This window comes from Temnothorax longispinosus, chromosome 3 (genome assembly GCF_030848805.1).
Source record: "Temnothorax longispinosus isolate EJ_2023e chromosome 3, Tlon_JGU_v1, whole genome shotgun sequence".
Taxonomy (NCBI): Eukaryota; Metazoa; Arthropoda; class Insecta; order Hymenoptera; family Formicidae; genus Temnothorax; species Temnothorax longispinosus.
Window position 1 is genome coordinate 24,321,649 of NC_092360.1, and position 21,962 is coordinate 24,343,610.

At 39.3% G+C, this 21,962-nt stretch overlaps 1 protein-coding gene across 1 annotated transcript; it reads right to left on the reverse strand.

The window, feature by feature from the left end:
- Positions 1-101: 101 nt before the first annotated feature.
- On the reverse strand, positions 102-21,480 carry Exn (Ephexin). The gene is made up of 15 exons (XM_071773224.1): positions 20,971-21,480; positions 19,132-19,456; positions 16,636-17,659; positions 14,819-15,144; positions 13,606-14,105; positions 12,763-12,905; positions 4,668-5,204; positions 3,976-4,076; positions 3,431-3,539; positions 2,967-3,318; positions 2,699-2,812; positions 2,386-2,547; positions 2,102-2,296; positions 776-1,092; positions 102-390 (listed from the first exon to the last, which is right to left on the reverse strand). Exons 2-15 carry the CDS (start codon positions 19,357-19,359, stop codon positions 173-175), a joined length of 4,326 nt encoding a protein of 1,441 aa, XP_071629325.1. The 5' UTR covers positions 19,360-19,456; positions 20,971-21,480; the 3' UTR covers positions 102-172.
- Positions 21,481-21,962: the final 482 nt, after the last annotated feature.

Below are 21,962 nucleotides of genomic sequence, written 5' to 3' on the forward strand. Positions count from 1 at the left end.
TATACAGTAAAAGATTTTAGAAAATTGTTTTAACGAGTAACATTACATTGGCACATAGTTAATCAGGATATTCAATACTGAAATATCATAGAAATCGCGTATGTATAAACAAATAATTTATTAACGATCACAATGTCTGAGTGATTCGAGCTCAGATCACATTTTAATTTCGTCAATGAATCCCCTGATTTTGTTTCGCTCTTCTTTGTTGTATTACGCTATTGCTGAGTGCTAAAAGACGGTGTCGTTGCTTTAGATTCCGTGCACGCACGTGCTCCGATGCAACCTCTTTTGTATGATTCGCCGGAAACCATCCCTGCTCGCCGTCTAACAATTTTTCACCGTGATACCAACCATCTGCCATTTTCCTTAGTACGTTTATTACGTCTCCTAAAGAACAAAACAACCAAATTTACTAGAATCATGATTTTTCCACTATAATATAATTTAGTAGGAATATAATTATAACTGAATTGTTAATTACTGCAAGAGAAAATGTTTTTTAAAGAATCAGTTTTTAAGAAAAAGTATCTAAGTTTTTAATGATTTTTTATTATATGAGGTACTTTGTAAAGATTTAATTTGTGAATGTTTATAAAACTTGGAGAAGATAATAAATTCTTATTTAAAAAATGTTTTTTTTTCTTAAAATCAAAATTGTTCTATTGACTATATCTGTTTGATGATATGTTAGAACGTGATAAAAATATTATTGCATAAACCTCATATATAATACATATATGTATACATATACATTAAATGTGTGATATATTACCTGGCTGTAAGGACAGCTCGTCTGGTTGATTTGGTGAATATGGGTGCTTGGCCATCACTTGCGGGCAGTCCCAAGATTCATACAACGTTTCTCCAACTAAGCCACGTTTAGGCGGCGAGACAGCCTCCAACCATCGTTCTCGTTCCGTATTATTCTTGCACGTCAAGATGTATTCTACGTGGCTGCCGCAATGATTCTCCAGAAAAGTCAATATCATAGCGTTCCGACCGGCAAACGGCGATTCTTCGGAAGCCGACTCTAGGGCCAGAAGATTACGTTTGCACGCGTCTATGACGGTGTAGCATTCGTCATGAGCACTGCAAAGTATTTTATTTTAAACTTAGTTTTCTCATCAATAAAAGAACTTATTCAAAAGGTACATGTTATGTATTTTCCCCGTATAACAATAACAGACCAGAGAATTCGAAAATCAATATTCTACTGATAAACGATCCCTGCCAACGGAATTCGACGAAACTGCTTCTACAAACCGTTTTGGCTCTCCGTTGACTTAGCATTCTCCTCAAGGATTGCACGCACGCATGTTACACACGAAAATTAGAATCGAATATTACAGCCTACACGTGCGCGGCTTAGATGTGATGGCTTAGGCGAGATTTTTTCTTCACATTTTTTGAAAGGCCGGTTTTGTTGGCAGAGATCAATCTTTATCAGTCGATCGATATTACTTTTCCTGGTTATCTGTTCTTATACAGGGAAAACATGAATAAACAGGTCTTCAAACACGCAACAAAACCCACACGTAACACTCACACATACGCGCGCGCGCATTACCATGAAAGACACGAGACAGGAACTGAAAATACTTAATAAATCGGCACATTTTTATGATTTTATATTTACATAACTTACTACTAATTCCATATATAAAAGAGATTTGTCAAGCAACAACAGTTCATCTCTCGTATTTTTTCTTGTTGATATATTTCTGCATAATTAATATTGTCTCATGAAATGTCTAAAAATAATCTTAAATATAGTGTCTTAAAGACATCTTAAAACAATGTTTTGAAAATTTACACAGGGTTTGCTATCTTTAATAATATCTCATCAATATTGGGGATAAATATCACGATACTGTACGATACTGTTCATGGAGAAACAGAAATCTCCAAACAATAACAATAAATAAATTAAATAAAATCAGTTTAATTTTTCAAAATGGAAAGCAACGGGTTTACAATTTCCTTCCATAAAAATTGCAATTGTAATATGAAACCAATTTTGGTAGAAACTTGGAGTTTCCCACTCAGAGCTCAATTCAACGAAACAACGAAAACGCAATTATGTTAAATAATATCTTACTTAGATTTCAATTTTGTGACTAGAAGATAATCAGTGAGTAGTAGAAGGTAGAGTGGCGTCTTGATAAATTTCTTCCCGAATGTGAGCTTATATTCGGTGTCCGTTTTAGTTGACAATTGCACGACCGATCCACTTCTAACTAATTGCTTGCCTCTCAGCATGATTGGTTTAATTTTTGAGGCATACTCCAGTTTCCTGTAATTAAATACATGTAACTTATTTTATGCAATACTTTTATATAATAAAAGAATAAGAATATACTAAGTAATAATAGCATGTCATACCTTGCCAAAGTTTCCATTTCGGCTTCTTGCGCAGCAGCCCGCGCACCTTCGTTACATTCAGCAACGACGTTACTCAAAGTCGATAAAACCTTTTCCCAAGACATTCTGTCTGAATTTCCCATCGATAATTTGGAAAGAATGGCGTCAGCTAGTAAGGGTAATCTACGCAAAATTATTAGCGTGTAAATCATTTTCTATATAAATTTTTGATTAAACAATCCGAAGTTTAAAATTGACATGATATCTAATAAATAAACTTCTTGAGATTTGAATTTAGTTAAAATAACTGGTTTGAGGCTGATATTGTACATACCTTGTAACACGCTGCATTGGTAGCATTAGGAAGGAATGCAGAGATAGATTTTGGCATGCCGGTCGCATCTGTATGCGATTGATAGCTTCTAAGAACTTTACGCCTCTCCGATCTCTGCAATAGAAAGAGCGTGATAACTATAAAATGCTAAACAATGTGTATTTATTACTGTCTTGTTCAATTAAAAAATATACTATCTAAATCCTTCAGAAAACACAAATATAAAAAGCGATTTATATGTATTTTATGAGATCATTGATCATCTTACTTGAGTTCTTTCAGGGTTGTGTCAATGCTGACTTGATTCGAGCAATACGCCACATACGTGGCCTGACACTTTTCGGCATGCTTCAGCAATACCTCCGATAAGCCTGGCAACATCGGATCTTCCCTCCACACAGCTTCCAGTTCAGCTAGGAACGTTTGCGACGCCGATAACACGCTCGGGACTCCACCGAATAATTTCTTTCTCTCGATCGGCCTTAGAATCTCATTCATTAGTGTATTATTATTGAGGAACTCGTTCTCTAGGACTCGAAGAGAATTTAAGTACGATGCTTCGGACGTTAAGATCTCGAACTTTGCTTCCTGAATCTTCTTCTCTTCCGGGGTTAGTTTTCCTAATATTAAAAATTCTTTTGCTAATTTTTCATGACCATTTTTTTTCACTCTCGATATATTTTACTACATGAGAAATATCTCTACAATTAAATATACGGTTTTTTAACTTACGTAAGAGGCCACTATGTATCACTTGTGGAGTGTGACACCAGAGCATTCTTTGTCCTGATCTAGCAAGCTCTGCCGCAGCTGGTTCCGTTTTCCACATCATATCTTCTACCTGAACGAAACATTGTATAAAGCAATATTTATTTTGAATTCTATAAATCATGAAGTAAAGAAATACGTTACCATGTCTTAAACAGTATTTAAAAAATAAGAAAACTAAAAAATTATAGATTTTGGTGAGCCACGCAATAAAAAAATGTAGTAAAATAAAATAAAAAGAGGAAGAAGAAGAGAAAAAAAATTAAATATTGTATTATTCTCTGAATAACTATAAATTATTAAAAAAATAAGATCAACAAGAAAAATCTCCTTATATTATACAAAGAATGTATTAATATGTTTTATTTACAAAAATTATCAGAAAAAATATCAATTTTTAAAAATTACATTCTATTGAAAACTATTCTGACAATGTCTAGTAAATATAATCTGTTTGAAAAAGTTTTTTGAAGATGGCCTTAAATTTTAAGCATAACTAAGAGCATTACCTCTTCGTAGCCTTCGGAATCCGATTCGAAAGCAACGCGAGCCACCGCGGCCGCATAAAACTGATAGAGAGGCTCCTGATCGGCAAGCACACTGTAATGATCTAAAACAATAATATTTTATCAATGCAGCGCTGATTCCCATGCGTGAACGCGCTCTCGACAGTCAAGCGTCGGCGAGCGCGCATGGATCGTAAATTCTGGCGTGTACGTTAATTAATTAGAAGGAAGTACCATTAGAGTCCCGTGAAAGTATACAACCGTATGCTTTTTATGCATCGGTGCAGCGTGTGGCATTCTTACGCGTATGGGAATATTCCGAAAATCGCAGAGCAAAAACTCGATATTTCGCCTGTGAGAATCGCTAAATTTAGCCTGTGCCTGTGGTAAAATCAGGTCGCTCTCGCAGATGTGCCAATAAAACTCGTTTTCCCTCGTGACCGTTTGTGATTTCTAATTTATTATTTAGAGAAATTTACAACGAATTATCTCTAGTTATCGTTCTGTGTTTCTAGAATCTTGGACTAATGTCTGCAATAATGCTTATAAGATATTATTATCCACTATAATTTAATTCATACTTTATTTATCAATTCAGAATTTGTTTTGTAGAATTCAATATCATTGTCGTGCACACCTTGCTGTAAATTAGAAAAGACAAAAAAAACGATGATTGGTAAATCATCGAGACTCACCGACATCAACGCCGGTCGAAGTTTTCGAGGAGTCGTCGCTGCCGCTTCCCATGTACTGGCTATTGGTGTAAATCGCCTCCTTGGCGTTGCCGTTGTTGTTGTCGCGAATGCCATCGTTTCCGTCGTTCTCATCAAGATAGAAAGTCGGCGGGCTAACGACGTTCTTTCGGCTGAAGTGCTTCAACCGGAAATTGAAGTACCTTCCAGCGTCGGCGTGAGGCTCATTGACGACGGATTGCTCCTTGTCGTCAAAGCCGGACTCGTCGATGGACGTTCGCCGCCTGATCCTGCCTAGGCTGCCCTTGGTGATGCTCCAGGTCCTGCGCAGCATCTTTATCCGCCTGCCCAGGGTCTGAGTTAGACTGGCCTCTCTTGGCGGCGGCGGAGTCGGCCTCGTAGGACATTCTAGATAAGCGTCGATTACACGATCGCCATGCGGCTGCCGCGTAATGCTCGTTTCTGTTTCCGAATCGCTGCTGAAGTCATCCGGCTGGCAGGAATACAGACTCTCGTACGTGCTGTCATCGGAAACGTTGTCTGATAAAGAGAAAGTCTGATCAGGGAAACCGGAAGTTACGAAGAGCTGTTACGAAGATGTTATATTGTCGCTCATTCTTCGCTCTTTCTGTAATTCAGGAGAAGCGTAAAAAATCTTCAAGATATAGATTCTAATATATATATATTCCAGTCTAATATTTAAATAGCTTCGCTATTCTGCAGATTAATGCATAAATGTCTACAAATGCGCGTTTTTTCTTACTTGATAATAATTAATAATGTTTAATATAAAAAAATGCAAAAAAGGACGAAGATAATCGGTTTTCTATAATTTTTTTATGGAAAAAATTATAGAAACAATTACAAATTTCTTTTAAGGGTTGAAAATCCTAACAATATATAATATTTAATTTTGATTGTAATAAAATTTTTCTAGCACGCGTCATATCTATTTTCTAGTATATTATAGTTATAATATGATAAAATAGCCCTAAAATAGCCGTCTTTTACGTCTTCAATTACAAATTTCTTAAAATTGTGACGTAATAGAGCAATTTGGTGAACGTCTAAGAAACTACGGGAAACAATTCTCGTTCTTGTGCTTGAAAAAAAGTAATTTTTTGTTGAACAGTGTGATTTATTCCTTAAATATCGGACTGCAAAGATGTTCAAAAAATCCCATCAGAGCAAATATAAAAAAAAACTGTTTATCGCACATATGCTTTGCGAATACATTAATTGATGTATTTCTTAGTCAATAAAATGCAAAGGATAATGGAAACGCAAACGTGAACATAATATCAGACAGTATATCAATCAATAATCTCCACGATGACAATTCTTTCTATTTGTTGATCGCGTTTTCACGCGTGACCAATAGTATTAACCCCGCGTATATACTTTCGTGTCAAATTTCTGAAATGTTCACGTCAAGACTGCAAAAATGGGTTCTTTCTTTCCTGAATGTGTAAACACGTCCCAATGTCGCAAAGAGTTAAATTGCCGCATTAACAATTATTTATTCCTTAAATATCTCTTGGGCAAGACCGCGTTGCAAGGATGTTCGAAAAATCGTGTTAGGACAGATAGAGATGCGTTCATCGAACGATTTCCAAGTAGATACACGTGAATTTACGTGTCTCTTACAATTATTAATAATTAATATGACGCGAGAATGAAGGTAATGAACTTAAATGTAACGCCAACAATTCCTTCCATCTGTTTAATCGCGTGACCTAAAGTACCCCGCGCAGGTACCTTCGTGCACGTAACATGACGTCTCTTGGGTGTCCACGTCCTCGTCGAGGCTGACAACGCGCAGCTGCACCAGGCCCTGGGTCTTTTGCGGCAGATCATCGCCCCGGCCCGCCGATCTCCGCTCCCCGGCGCTCTTCTGCGGCTCGCTGCCGATGAGAAGCACCGATCCGCCGCCCAGGCTGACGGCCACTTGAAATCATCCGGTTTCAAGGTCAGACTCGCCGAGCCGAGCCAGAACCAGAGGAATCCAGAGGCACGCGCTCTCTCGCCTACGCGTGCTGGACCACGTTCGCGAACGAGGGAAACAGGCGATAGGGACACAAAACAGGCGCGGAGTTGAGTCAAATAAGGCCGTGGGACGGCGAAACACGCCGAACACGCGATCGGATTCCCCACCGCGATGGAATTTCGCGTCCATCGATGACGACGACGACGACTTTCGTTTTTCGCCGAGTCGGCCGCCGGCAATCGACAATTTTATGTAACGCATTTCGCGCTATCGAAGAATGTATAAAATATTGATTCAAACGTCTGATGCGCAAAGACAAAGACCCGGGCGCACGCATGTCCAAAATCGGGACATAAGACGTCTTATGATATGTCTAAAAAAATGTCTTTAATCTGGGAAATTAATGACAAATATTCGACGAACTCGAATTCGAGTCAGCTTCTCCGAGAGGAAAGGAGAGCGCAGTCTACTGCGAACTTTTTCAATCTCTCATTAATTACTGAGGAAAGTAGATGTTCTAATTATTCTCCCGAGCCGTTTTCCCGAGATTCAAGTAACTCGCGATCGTCATTAGAATCATTTTTAACGGAGTTGTAGACAAAATAAGAGATAATGTAAGGATAAAACTATGAAATGTACACGTCACATACTTTATCGGATTTGTAGTGTAATGAAATCATCGCGCGCAATAGCGGTGAAATTGGGCTAAAGATGCGACAATTAATTGAACTTGGAAAAAGTTTTAAACATAGAGAAGAAGAGAACATATAGAAAATAGTTAGAAGACGCGATCGGATAATTGCGATGGCGATTTCTCGCTGGTGGAGCGACTTGATCGACGGATCAAGGACGTTTGTGAGGGAAGTCTCACGATGACGGAAAGTTCCCGCCGCGCCGCCGTTGTTCCCCATCAGTTTAAGGATAATGAGGATCCTTGTTCGAAATTTGGCGAAATCCGAGGTGCTCGCGGGAACGCGGTCGTGCGCAGGCAAGCGGCGTGACGAGCGGGCCCCTCTCGTTTTTCTTACCTTGCGTGTTGGGTCGTCGGATCTTCAGCGTCTCTCTCATTTCCACATCTCGTCTCGGTGCGCAGCTCGGGGAGCGAGACGAGCGCCGGCGGGCGCGGGACGCGTCCGCGCTCCGCGCGCCTCGTTTAGACGCGCGAGACGTTTCCGCCGCGACGCGGTAGAGGAAAAAGAGCTTCCTCTACCGCGGGGAAAAACTCCGTTTCTCGCGCGCGATCGACGCGCGAGATCCGGCCGATTTTCGCGCGCTGCGAGAAAACTCGGCGAGAGAACCGCGAGAGAAGCGACCGTACAGCTCGCGGCTCGGCCGTGACTGACAATGAGAGCGCGCAATTGGCGCTTTCACCTCGCACGCTGGTTTCTTAAGGAGCCCTCACACGATTTCTTTAAAGCAACTCTCACACGATGGAGGCTTGTTCGAAGGCTAATATCCGTTTCTTACACCAATGCAGATTAACTTTAATTTCGGCTTTAATTTATCTTTTATCTTTTTCTGACTCTTAGAACTCTTAGAAAAAGATAAAAAGTGAGTTTAAACCAAGATTAAAATTTATTTGCATTGGTAGAGATGGTCATAAGGTGTGCATCGACAATTTAGACCTATGAGCTCCTGAAAATGCGGAGATGTTACTCGATAAAAGATGATGAGAATTTTTCTGTTGAAAACGCACGTTATTTAAATTAATGTCTTTCCTTATAGATACAAATATAATCAGTAGGTGCACGATTTGGATACATTGCAACTATGACATAGTGTGTTACTCTACGAGTAATAGAAATAAAAATTTGAAATTAAGAGTGATATAATATTTTTTAAACAATCCAGAAGAATTCTTTTTGCATATTTTATGTCGTAAACATATTCTGCAAATGGGAGCTGTTATCTTTGTGGTTTAATCATCATTTTTGCATCAAACCTCTATAATGAATAAAAAAAATCTTTATAAATATTTTGTAGAAATATAGCACTTTTTCAAGATCTTCAATCACTTATGGCTTATGATGTAAGAGCTATTATTTTCGAAATATTTTTAAAGAAAATTACTTCATGTCCGATTATATATAATCATTAGCTGCAATAATAATTATTAAAGAATTTATAGACAGAACCAAGGTAATTTGTAATATTGACGATTTTATTCGTAATAATTATCTAAAGGGGTACCACCGATAATAAGTTTCATCAATTTATGTGTGCTACTGACAGAGTGCCGGTGCTAAATCAGTTTAGTTGTGTGAAAACCCCTTTAAAAACTGGTACTTATTCTTGACGAAATAAGTTTACCCTGTCAAGCGCTGTGGTTCGTGAGAAACCTCATCAAGCATTTCCGTGAAGAATAACGAAATCTTATTTTTCATAGAAATCTCAGTTTACGAAAGTTCACCGAGTGCCCGTAGGAAATGTTGTTATGAACGCTTTACGGTGTCAAATATACTCAGTCGATATCATCAGGTAATTATTAAGCGCATTAAATGATTCCTACTCATTCCTAAAGTACAGTTAATAATGTACAGATGATGCAGTATCAGGATGGAAGCGTTTCATTATCGTGCGCATCGAGCGTGCAGCGAGCACTCGAGCAGCGAGCTTACGATCAAGCCGATCGTTAGTGCGTTAGATATTCGAGGCAATGACCGTGCAAAATGAAATCGTTTTTCTATAAAACGGGACACTCGAAACCGTTTTCAATTTCTTGCCTTAGCTAGCGAGAGCGACATTCATTGAATTTATTATTAACTGTTTGTCATTGCTTCGTTTTCGCATCACGCTTTATTCGCCGTCTCGAATTGATAATCGGTTTCTCGTATCAATCTCGCGCACACGAGCGGTTAAAGCGAATCCTTCGATTCGCGCGTGTAAATTACCGTTTCTCGCTTCGCGCATCTCTCATTAGTTTTCCCGCGAGTTAAGACGCATTTCGTATTACAACGGACAGCTTACGACATCCTCATCTATCGGCCCATATGGCGGTCGCATGTTGCGAGGAGAAGAGAAAAAAAAGGCAATTACGCACGCATGTGCGCGCGCGTTACGTGATTACGTCCGTTGGTCGTCGCAGAAACACGTGTGACGAACAAGTAGCTTTTACCTGAACACTATGCGCGACTGTGCGATCATCCTTACTGATATCACGGTACAATGCGTCGTGCGAGCCTTGCCGTCATCCCCGCGAAATTGAATTGACGTCTTCGGCGAGGTATTTTTATTCATAAATCCGCTCGTCATTCTATTCTAAGCTAGATTCAATTAAATTGAAATTCTTATCTGACAAGTTATACAACACGGTGCCATTAGAATGCCGATGCTTTCCAGATGACCGACCGTATTAACATGAAAACGATATTCGTGAATTAATTAGCGTAATTAGTGTGCGGCAAGAGGTAAGAGAAAAGTTTGGAGCGGTGAAAATCCATTTATTAGTATTCTATGCAACGCAGTAATTATTCTACGAAATATTCTGTGAAATTATCTATATGAATTATGTATACATTTGTTTTCGGCAATAACAGTGCAATAGATGTTCTAAACATTGTAATGAAATCAATTTTTAAATTTGTTTAATTATTGCTTTTTAAATAACTGATAAAATTATGTTTTAAAAACTCTGAAAATATTTCCATTTATTATACTTGAATAGAGAGTATGAGGGAGATGAGAGAATTAAGAGAAATTGCATAAATTCTGTAAAATTGAATTATTAAATTTAAAAATCAGGTATTATCGCACTACGTGTTGAATTCTTTTCTAATTCTTTCAAATGTCAAATGCGAACAAACAAAATTCTCTTAATAGCTTACTCTTAAAAGTATACATTTTGATAATTGATGATAAATAAAACAAATAGGGATAGAGAAAGTAGAAAAAATATATAAACAATTGTAATAGAATATATGCTTATATATCTATGTCTTTTAATTTTTTTATTGCCTATACTATTTAAAATAAATGTAGTTATTTTTATGGAGAGTAAAGATGTGAAGTATAATATACCTACAGATTGAAAAAAATTGTATTAGCTAAAAAAGCACTGATTTAACAATTTAAAAAATAATTTTGTTGCAATTTCTATAGATCACCTATTATATTTTATCGTCGCCAAAGTAATCATATATGTAATTGTCATGTATGAAATTCGCGATCTTGAATTCGCGCGATGGCTAGAATTCTCCTTCGATATTTTCCAGTTTACCCAACTTTCGCAGAATGATTGCAGCTCGATGTCAAAATCGTCGTCGTCGGTGGGTCATTCACGGTGGCACGGTTTGGCTCGCGTTCCTCGTACGCAACTACATACGCATTCTGATCACGCGGCGATGTGCAGCGGAACTCGGAATTAATGGAGAGTAGGTGCTTTGTCGTGGCACCTCGACCTCGCGCGGCCTTGTCTTTCAATTACATTAAAGGCGGCATCAGCGATATGTACGTCGAGTCAATTACCACCGCCCACTGTCCTTCAAACACGACGTTCGTTGCGAACGAACGCGATTACGGATTTACCGCGCCTTGCTCACTCGCACGTTGCCTCGTTGCACAAAGTCGCAGAACCGTGTTTGCGGCCGTGACACTGTTGAGATAAATACGCTATATATCTTATATGTACTGCAATTCTCGACACACCGTCGCAATACTCGTTTCGGAATAAAGTCGTTTCTGGCATATTAATTCCCGGACGCTGCCAAGCCGGGCCTGGGAATCCCGAAGACGTGGCGAACGCTCGCTGATCAACGTCTTGCGATATTGGAAAATCGGTATCGTCATGCATCAGAACTTTCTCAGGTATAATTATGGACCTACTCTAAACTCGCCGGAACACGCACACGTGTTTGCCGAAAGTAAAAGTCTCACGTTCGATCTATATAAACGTCAATTCGCGAATGTACCTCTCGCGCATAATCAATAATAGGATCTTGAAGAGAAGAGGCTATGATTGTTGTGTTGCTTCAAAAGAATAACTCCTATCGATGATGACGATTTCCACGTCGAGTTGCAATTGTCCTTCGAGAGCAGTAAATTGGAAAGCATCGGAAGCGGATTAGGAATTATTTTCGGATTTATAAAATCAGTCCGCGTCGGTATACTTACTTTTCATACACTTTCAATAATACGGTTTCAAGTTTTAATTGTAGTATTAAAGCTAATGGACTTCTCACTCATTTCTAATAATAGGATCTCGATAACAGTGGTAACAGTTTCTCGGTAGCAAATCATCTTAATGTATTTCTTGTCTACCTATATTATCTCGGCAAGGAGATCTCGATAATAGCGGTTCGTCTTTTATTCGAACATTATGCGAATACGAATGTTTACGGATGCGGTATTTCGTTTTCTTTTTTGCTGAGAAGTACACGTTACGAATGGCAAAAAGCTTGGGCAAGTCTCGTCACGTGTTTGACGTGTCGTTCAGGAAGACTACATCATCGGGCGATGTCGAAAGTACGAATTGTCGAAACACAGTTGGAAGAACCACAGCCACCCAGCATTGAAAAGTCACTGGGTAGTTCCGTGATGCGAGCGTATGTGTAATACGTTTATAAATATCGATATTGTCGACGATAGCTATGTAACAATTCTATCTTAACGGCGCGTCTATTTTTGCCGTCAGCAATCAGACTGCCGGCAGACTGTCTTGCAAGTGACACTATATACAGATAAGTAATCTCTCTCATCGAAATTATTTATATATGCAATTCAGTTAAAATCTCTATAAGCAAATAGAACGCGATGCTGCCGTTTGGCGCACGACTAAACATTCGGCACGTTGCTTATGTAATGTGCAAGATAAAGTAACATTTATCATTCTTCTCACTTTCCCACGAGTGTCACGCGACATCCTTGCAACGGTGGACCTTAATTCATGCACGTGCGCTGCGTAATTTTAAATGAGCGCATAGTGCATCGCGGCGTTTCTCTCTGGAAAAACAAGTCTCACGCGAAAATCTTACGTACGTTATACGCAATTTGCAGAACGCCAGTTGTAGCGGGAGATGCATGCCTTCAAGGAGAGACACCCGTGTATTCTTAGCGGTATTACGTTACGGCACGCGCCGTTTACCCGACAGTAAAATCTCCTTCTCCGGTACTCACCGTCGACGGCGGTATCGCGGGTCATCCGTGTCGTTTTGATGCTTCTGCGAGATCTCCTGGACCGTTGCTTCCTGACATTCCGTGACCATCGTTGAGCGAGCTTCTTCTTGCTCGGGGCGACTTGTCCTTCGGTCCCCCTATCGCTGAAATTTTAGACTCACATGTATCTATCGTAATCGTATTGAATCTATGTTGTTTATAACAGTGTTTAATAATCTCGAGCTCTTATCGTGTCTTTGTCAGCGCTATAATTATCTATGGTAAGATAGCGTCGCATTAATCATGTTAAACGCTTGTACATCTCTGAACGGAATGCGATAACGATATTTAATATAATGTCGTTCTTAATCGCGCCGCGCGCTATCGTCGTGCTATCGTGACGACGTATCCCCGTATTGTGTTTTCGAAACATTTGCGGCGAACGATTCGCCGCGCGTGTGTATTAACTTCGCGGGTCTAATAATGATTAATCGTCTTCGGTCGAGGTGAAGGCAATTAGCCGCGCTGTTTTCAGTAACGCGGAAAAAATGTGCGTACCTTCGAAGCGAGCCTTATCGCGCGCGCGCGCCGAGCGAATTCCTTTCGCGATACCTGCCTGACGCGTTATTCAGACGGGAAAAGCTGGACAGCCTGTTTTTTAAAGACATGCCTCGTTCGAGTATTCACAATATAAACACGGACATTGCACTTTGCGATGTCTTCGGCATGGTTCTCGAAATCAACTGTCGCGGTCTCTCAACCTTTTGCTTCTCGTGAAAAATGAAATATCGTTCGCGTCTTATTTGTCCCCTTCTTCAAGAAACCCCATTAGTTTTCCCACTGTTCTCTCATTCCCACGCTTACCACGGATCATTAGACTGACAAGGGCAGCGCGAGGCACACGAGGCCTCTTCCAGGTCCTCCCACTCGGATTCCTTGCCGTTCATCGAGGTCAATCCTGTGACGGAGACGGGTGTGGAGCCGGCATAAAGGCTATTGACACGTTCCTCGCCGGGCGGCAGGCCGACGTCGTCATACACACCCAGCTCGTCCCGCTCCTCCTCACCCAGATGACTTTCGCAGTCTACGCTGGAATATTCATTGTTCGTCGTCGAGAAATACTGATCGTCGTTCGTCTCCGCCGCGCGACTCTTAGACGTCGCTGGCAATTCCACGGGCGGCTCCTTGCGCGACGCCTCGTTGCTGGCTTCCGGAATCAGGTAATCGCTCTCGTCGACGGCTTTCGAACTGTCCTGCTTGAAGCTGGGCGGCATCACATCGTCGTAAATCTCCTCGCAGTTAGCGTCAGCGACGGGCGCCTCGAGGCGAGAGGTCGGCGGACCCACGTCGTCGTAGTCGGATTCCTGATAAGAAATTCATCATCGTGCATTCTTTTTGTAATATGAAGAAACGAAAGATTTACGTTGCACTTGAGCGGTCGAGTGCACGCGTCGACAAAACCGTCGCTAATTTTTGATGCGAAAAAGACGGCGCGTGCGAATGTGGCCCTGAAAGCGAAATTTGAGAAGTGAATCGAATTATGCATCGTTCGTGATACCTGATTTCCGGCAGCAATTTGCAAGCATGCAGGTATCGCGCGATGCGAATCGATTATTTGACATTCCGTTTCACTTTTGCTGACGGTTGCCAATTTAACGCACTACCTGATTTAGCAATCACGCGAAAGCTAAGCTTGTTTGCGTCGACGTTTGCGAATGTACTCGAGAATGCATAATAATAATATTAATCATTATAATTAAACTAAAGAGCCTCTTTTTCCAATAATCTACTTAAATTAATTTTATATGCATTTCAAGCGTTTACTTGGTTCTAATTTTTTTAGATGGCAATTTTGCACACAGACATAATGTCTTTCAATTGTTCCGTTTAATAAAATAAATAGGTTTCTTCCTCGAAAATCCTCAGACTTTTAAAGCTGTCGCGCAAAAAATTGTTTACTTCGAAATGCTCACACACTCTTCGTTATTCGCACAAAGTTACGTTAATTTGCAGAAATTAATTTCCATTTTGTCGAGGTTTGCGATAACGGAATTTCCGTACACACGATAATCCGTACCGCTTGACCGACGAAGTTCGATGGTCCGACATCGTCGTATCCCTCGCTGTCGGTGCCGTCGTCGTTTTCCCTTGAGGCATGGTACGTAGCCGTCGCGTCGGGCTTGTCATTTGGAAAAGTCTTCGCCCCATGATTGCTCCACAGAAAGCTGCAGTTGGCCCGTGGCAATGCCGTAGGGGAAGACTCGCAGACCGGCTCGTACATCTCTTCCGGCGAAACGGTTTGATTCCCAGTCGCGATTTTCACTACCTGGGCGGATTCCAAAACTTTCGCCGCTTGCGAGAAGTCGCTCTGTATCTCCGCGTAGTTTGTTCGATCGCTTTTATCTGCAAGAGAATCCGTCGTCAGAATCTTACCTCGTAGATATCGCTGTATATCGCAGGAAGTGCTACTTTGTGTACAAACAGATAACGTCTGCCCTCGTATTTTATACAGGGTATTTTAAAATATGATGGGTATAATTTCAAAAGTATATTGGAGACATAAGAGTAATAAAAAGATTTGTATAATTATTTGTATAATTTGATCTTCTTTTCGAGTTTTGTATTTTAATAATTCAACATTATACTGCAGTTATGTTGCAAACTGCAGTATGTAATAACCAATTTCTTTCATTTCAGCTACTTAATGATAATACTTTATACTATCTGTGAATCAGTTTGTAATGAGAAATATAAAACTATCTGTAACTTGGATAAAAGACAAATAAGACAAACGTTTATAAGAACTTTTGCCCTTATACTACTCTTGAAGTTTGTTCACATGTTTTGAAACACTTGTATGTCTATTTTTAGAAATTACTCTGTTTACGAATTTCTGATGTCTCCTATCAGATTCTTAAGAAAAGCATAATATATTTCGATATTACTCTAATTTGATCAAAAGGCGTGATTCTAAATTGGCTCTAAATTTCACTCCTTTTAACAGAAAGTTCAATTATGAAATATTAGAAGAAGTATAATTATTATTAGTTATCTCATTATCAATTACACTATATATTTAACAATAAAATGCATACGAATGAAGATAATTGTTTAGTTTTTTAGGCGCTGAATACGATTCCGTTTTTACTAAATTACTATATCATGTCACAATTGTGAGAACGTGGTGATTGAAGTTGCAAAAAAGGCTATTTTAGTATTTTGGCATATTGTAACTACAATATGTGACGTGTTGGAGAAGTTTTATTGCAATCAAAATGAATTATGTTGTTAGAACTTTTAGCTCTTAAAAGGAATTTGTTGTGTAAAATATAGTTAAAAAGATATTTATAATTAATATAGGGTCTAATGTGCTAATTTTTTGTTGAACAGTATTATAGCATTTTTTTCTGATATTTTATCATAGTGGCTTCCTCGTGAAAGTGTAAGATATAATAAATAGATATATTTTAATATAACGTGTATATTTTAATACAATTAAAATCTATGTTTAAACGTAACCAAATCTTTGAATAAAAATGGAACAATGTAAAATGCTATTTACTTATAATAACAATTAATTTTATTACTAGAGACAGAATTGTTATATTATGCGTGTTTGCTCAATGCTTTCAATTATCCGGCTTGACGTTGTATAAATTCAAAGGCACAATTGCGCAAATCAAGCCGTACTTGAGCAAGACGATATTTGCATAAATTCTTTCACGATTATCGAACTCAACAAAGAAATCTGACGACGTGTCAAGAGAACGCATTCGCGACACTTTCGATGGCTGATTGGTTTTGCCTGGATTGCCTCCTGGAACGTACGTCGTTCGCGGGAGGTATTCGCATTCCTGCGATAACCTTGGGCTGCTCGATGTTTCCATTTCTTACCTCGCTCGTCCTTTCCAATGAGTAGAGGTAACGTGGCGCATATCTGCTGATGAGTAATCACGATCTGCTCCAGATCGAATCCGACGGGGTCCCGTACCAGGTTGGGATTCGTAGCGGACGCCACGTGAACGAAGTTTGTGGGCGACGAGATAATCGCGGTCCTCAACTCGTCCCTGGACAGGCTCCTGGTCTTGGCGCACGAGTTCGGGACGGTCCTCGGAAAGGGCGCTGTTTGCAATGATTTCAGGGAGCTCAGCGAGCTACTCAGAGTGAGTTTCTTCTTCAGCTTCTTCTTCTTCTTCTTAGGTTGCTTTACCAGATGCCGCGGTACATAGTGCAGTACGTTTCTGGTAAATCGCCTCTTCTTCTTCTTATGCCGCGACGACGACGACGCGTCATCGTTCTCGTCGCTCGTAATCGACCCCGTGTCTTGATTCGAGTATTCCACGAAAGGGTTCTCATACGTGGCCCCTCTCGTCGCTAGATCGTTCACGGACTGCGACTTTGTGACTATCTTCGGAGGAACCGGAGAATTTTTCTCGATCTTGTAAATGTGTGCGATGGATTCGGGAACTGTCTCATTTGGAACTTGAAGATCGTGTGTGGACACTTTGTAGTCTGTTAGGCTAATCCTTTCGTAGTCGCTGGATGTATTGGAGTTTCTTCTTTCGATCGAGCATTTTTCTTTTTCATTTTGATCTTCGAGATTGGTACCATCGCGAGAATTCGTCTCCGTTTGCGTATGTGCTGAATCATCGTTATTGTCGCTTCGAAAGTCCTTAGTGTGAAGTTCTTCTTTCGCCGACAGCCTTGTAGAAAATGAACTTTCTACGGTATTTTCTACGACTCCTGTCGCATTTATTGGTGTCTGAATTTCCTTTGCGGGAGTATTTTCGATATTGCATTCGGTTCCGGAATCTAGTATTCTGGTGGCACGAGTTGTTGACTGGTTCTCCGTCTTCGTGGAGGAGAAGGCCAGGCACTTGGAGTAACTTTTCCACTGATGACTCGTTCCGGATTTCACCTAATGACGAAATAGGGCACAATTAAATGGACGACTACGTGTATCGATCGTTGCAAGTGTTTTAAGAGAGAAAGTTTTTAAAAAGTTAGAAAAAATTCAATTTCACAGTAATATAATTAAAATGTAAGTATGTCTATATCACTGAATACCTAATATGTGTTTTTAAAATATGATACAATGCTTCTCTAAAAAGAAATGTTAATTATTTTAATCAACAAATGCTTTTTCTGCAATCGGCGATTACATTGAATGTCACTTGTATGATAAAAGATTTAGAAATTACAAAAATAAAATTAATCTTTAATATTGATACAATTTTTTTCTTTATTTTAACGTAGAAGCTATTGTATACAGTCATTAATCAAAGAATATATAAAACATACATAAATAATACATATTTAGCTTTGATAATAAAAATCAGGAACAGTTTTTCCTGTGAATATATATTTGCAGGGAAATGTTGAATCAGTCAGAAAAATTCTGTAAAAATAAAATTTGTTGCAACAAACAAAGAGTAATTTTTCTCGCAATAAAATATTTTATTTTATTGTGAGAAAGGTACGATAAAGTGGTTAAAGTGGATTTTACAGAAAGTAACACGTGCGTCGGCTGTATAAAGCCGTGATTTCTACCTGTCGGTCACATTCCGTACTCTCATCAAACCGATGGAATGCCGGCGATACAAGTAAATCGCAGTTGCTCCGCAATAAACTATATCGTGCGATAAAAGTCGCTCGATAACGTGTTGGAAAAGTCGCATTTTAATCGCGGATTAAGTTTTCGGATGGGAATGCGCTTTTTCGCATAACGATGTCGCGAAAATGCGCGACAGGTATAGTTAAAGGATCGAGGTGCTCCATCTCTGTGATTCTTATCCGATATGGTGAGCTAACGTCGTAAAAGCTAACAAGCCACTCCTCCGACTATTAGCATCCTTTTGCTCGTGTATCCGCATGTGCGTATCCCGTGCTTATTCTCACGTACGTAAGAGAAAACTCTTACTCGGTTTCTTAGGGAGCCACGTAAACTCTTGTGTTTTTAAATACATATCCGGGTTATGCGTAAAAATAATCGTGACAGAGTCTCTTTGGACCTTTAAGAATTTAGAAAAATCCATCTCTTGTTTGAATTTTATTAAATTGCATAAATTGCAATAAACAACGCAATTAGAAATTTGTATAGCATTAGAAAATTGACTTTTATTTTTCGGACATCTTTAATCATTTCTAAGACATTTAAAGACATTCGTTTTAGACTTAAAAAGCTCTTTTACTTAAAATATTTTCTGATTTGCAATAAAACATACATTTGTATTAAAAATCTTAAAATATTTATACTAAATATGTTTGTTAAATACTGGCCTGTTCTAAAAATTAAGATTAATTTATTCTCGGATTTTTTGCAATAAAATCTGCATTCTAAGGACTTGTAATAAAAGTAAATGCAAAATATCTATACGAATAGTGACATACCTTGTAAGATGGTCGTTTAATTAAAGTTTTTCCATTGACGAGTCTTTTTTCTTTTTTATCTGGTATATCTACGACATTGTCGCCCTCCACGGGAAGCAATTGTAGAGGTAATCGCGTTCGTTTTAGGGCTAAGCTATCGAGAGTGGCGTAAACGACTTTGTTAGAGATTAGGGCAGCCTTGCCACTTCCGTGAAGGAAACTCCGATTGGCAGTAGGTGAAGGATTCATCTCGTCCTTTTTCAAGGCTTGATCAGTCGATTCACTCTACTTTTATGTGACGTGCTGTTCAATGTTCTTATTCTTATTCATTCTCCTCTTCTTCAATCTGAAATGAGTGCCGATTGTATTTTTACGGTATTTTTTTATCTTTAGTTTATTTTTTTCATTTATGTCTTGTAGATTCAGGAACTAAATAGAAATCTAGTTTGTATTACTTCTCCTTACAATATCTATATTTTTAGAGAACTTTTTAAGATTATTTAAAAATTCACACCTACACACCGCGCACTGCCTTTTACAATTTTTTTTGATAAGATTAGTTTTTAATTTGGAAAGTTTCAAAACAATTTTTATATTATTTTTTGCAACATTTTTTCGATTTTTTTAAAATTATTGACTCCAATTATATATCTATCTAATTTAAAATATGCTTTATGCTGCTTTGTTCGCGGCAGATACTTATCGATGAGTTTGCGTTTCTCATGCGCATTATTACGTGTCTCCGGATTATGGCACAATAGTAATCACGCAAACCGAAAGTGCAGGAAGAAGAATCATCGTCGCAAGTCACAATCTGGCACAAAGAGGATGTAAAGAACCGCACGTCTAAACGTTTTCCGCGAAAACGCTGATAAGCCGCGTTAATGTGTGTGCCCTTATCACGGGTATCACGCGTGCATATTATTGCCGATCGCGGTGTGTTGCCATTGGCAGCTACAGTGATTGTTTATTATGCAAAATGAATGTACGTAATATTTCTTTCTATCGTTATATGATACAATTTTCAGCAGACGTCTCTGAATCTTGTGACACATGTTGAGTATCTGTAAGACCTCGTGTAATCGATATACAATTATTTGTTTTTATAAGATCTGGGATTGCTAATCATGCAGGCGGATGGGCAATTGGCGAATAAGCTTATCGCAGCTTCCATTAATTGTCACGAGAAACAAGAGTCGCCATCCGCCATAGGCTCGTCGGTCTTTGTTTTTCTTCCTTATTTTTCACGATCTATTATTAGTTATCTAGTATTAGATAACTATAGATTAGATATTACGGCAATTATCTATTATTAGAGGACGTGCTCGAAGAATTTAGAATGAATATCTGTTATCAGAGGAAAAGCCGCTCGAGCGTCCCATTTTTATTGACCTATCAAATAAATTTAGATTAAACGTATCTTGCGCTACAGTTAATTCTAATTATTTCTAAACTATTTCGGATTTAATTTCTTTGAGAAACGACCAGATTGATTGCTTTTTTAAAAGTGCGTGTGCAGAATTTAGACGTTACTTTAGTTCACTCAATTGTTAGACAGGATTATTATTCTAGCTTATTCAGTTACGAAACCAATTTCTGCTTTTATTTCGATTAAGTAGGTTAATTGAAGCCGTTCAGTTACTATGACGATGCAATAAGATTCCATTAAGCAAACGACAGTTTTCATTTTTGCAAATTTTATGATAATAGAAATGGATTATTAAATTGTTTATTCCTGAATAATTTTGTAACAACGATTGGTTGCGTATATATTATATTTAAAATGTATAAATAATAAGAAAACAGTTGTTCTACGCGGTTTAATCAAGGATTCAAAGCACTCTTTCGTTTTAAACTCACGTAGCATCAATATATATTACAACCGCGAGGACGAGCTCGGCGACGGTACATCGTACGTTTCGCAGAAAACAGCTGTGCGACGGCGGGTTATTGCCATGCCGTTCCTTATTAACTCATCAGTCGCGTCACGTCGCGCGAAACTCGTTATTTTGCGAAAAAGACGACGGTACACGTTCCGTTCGATCTTTCGTTGAAGCTTCGCGCACCGCCGCTCTCGCCGCGACCTCCTCGAAGAATCTCGGATCCGTTATGAGCGAGGAATTTATATCTCGCGCAAACTCGCACGCACACTGCACTAGTAAGCGCGCTGCACGTGCGCTCGTCCGACGACGAGCGCGACGCGACGAAACGAAATGTACGATCACGCGGCGCGACGCGCACTGATCGCGCGACGGTTCGGTTCGGCCACGCCACGCTGACGATCGATCGCCGATGATCGAGCAGCGAGTGTGCGCGTGTGCGCGCGGCGACAAATCACGCGGCCGCACTCGCGCCGGATTTTCGGAGCACTCTCGCGAGTCGTCTCGCCGCTCGCGGCGCACGCAAGGCTCGCGGTTCGCGGTACCAGACTCGAGGATCGTCGGTATCGCTCGGCGATCCTCGGCGAGATTCGCGCGTCAGTACCGTAGCGCATAGATCAGCGATCCATGGATCGCTGGATTCATGGATTCTCGTGTGCCTTCGTCGAGCTTGTATGAATTTATGAAATTCTTTTTATCTGTCTTTAAGAAACGAAATGATAAATTAATTATTAAAAAGATTAAATCGTGACATTTTCGTTATTTCTCACAAACGTGTTTGTTTTTTCTCGTTAAACGTGGTAAGTAATAATTAATAGCGTAATGTTGAGATGTTATAAAACTGCAGAATTTTGAGGTAATCCACTCAATTAATTTATTATTTAACATAATAAAATATGCATAAATGTACTAGAATTGGTGTTAATCGTTAATCTTTTAAGTAAGATTTTCGTAAAGTAATATAATCATATA

Bases quoted from the DNA above. Each gene is read 5' to 3' on its own strand.
- Exn (XM_071773224.1), bottom strand. From the start codon at position 19,359: ATGAATCCTTCACCTACTGCCAATCGGAGTTTCCTTCACGGAAGTGGC. The intron at 3,319-3,430 runs GTAAGTTAAAAA...TTTTAATATTAG, and splicing joins GATACATAGTGGCCTCTTAC to GAAAACTAACCCCGGAAGAG. The intron at 2,297-2,385 runs GTATGACATGCT...ATTTAATTACAG, and splicing joins GAAATGGAAACTTTGGCAAG to GAAACTGGAGTATGCCTCAA.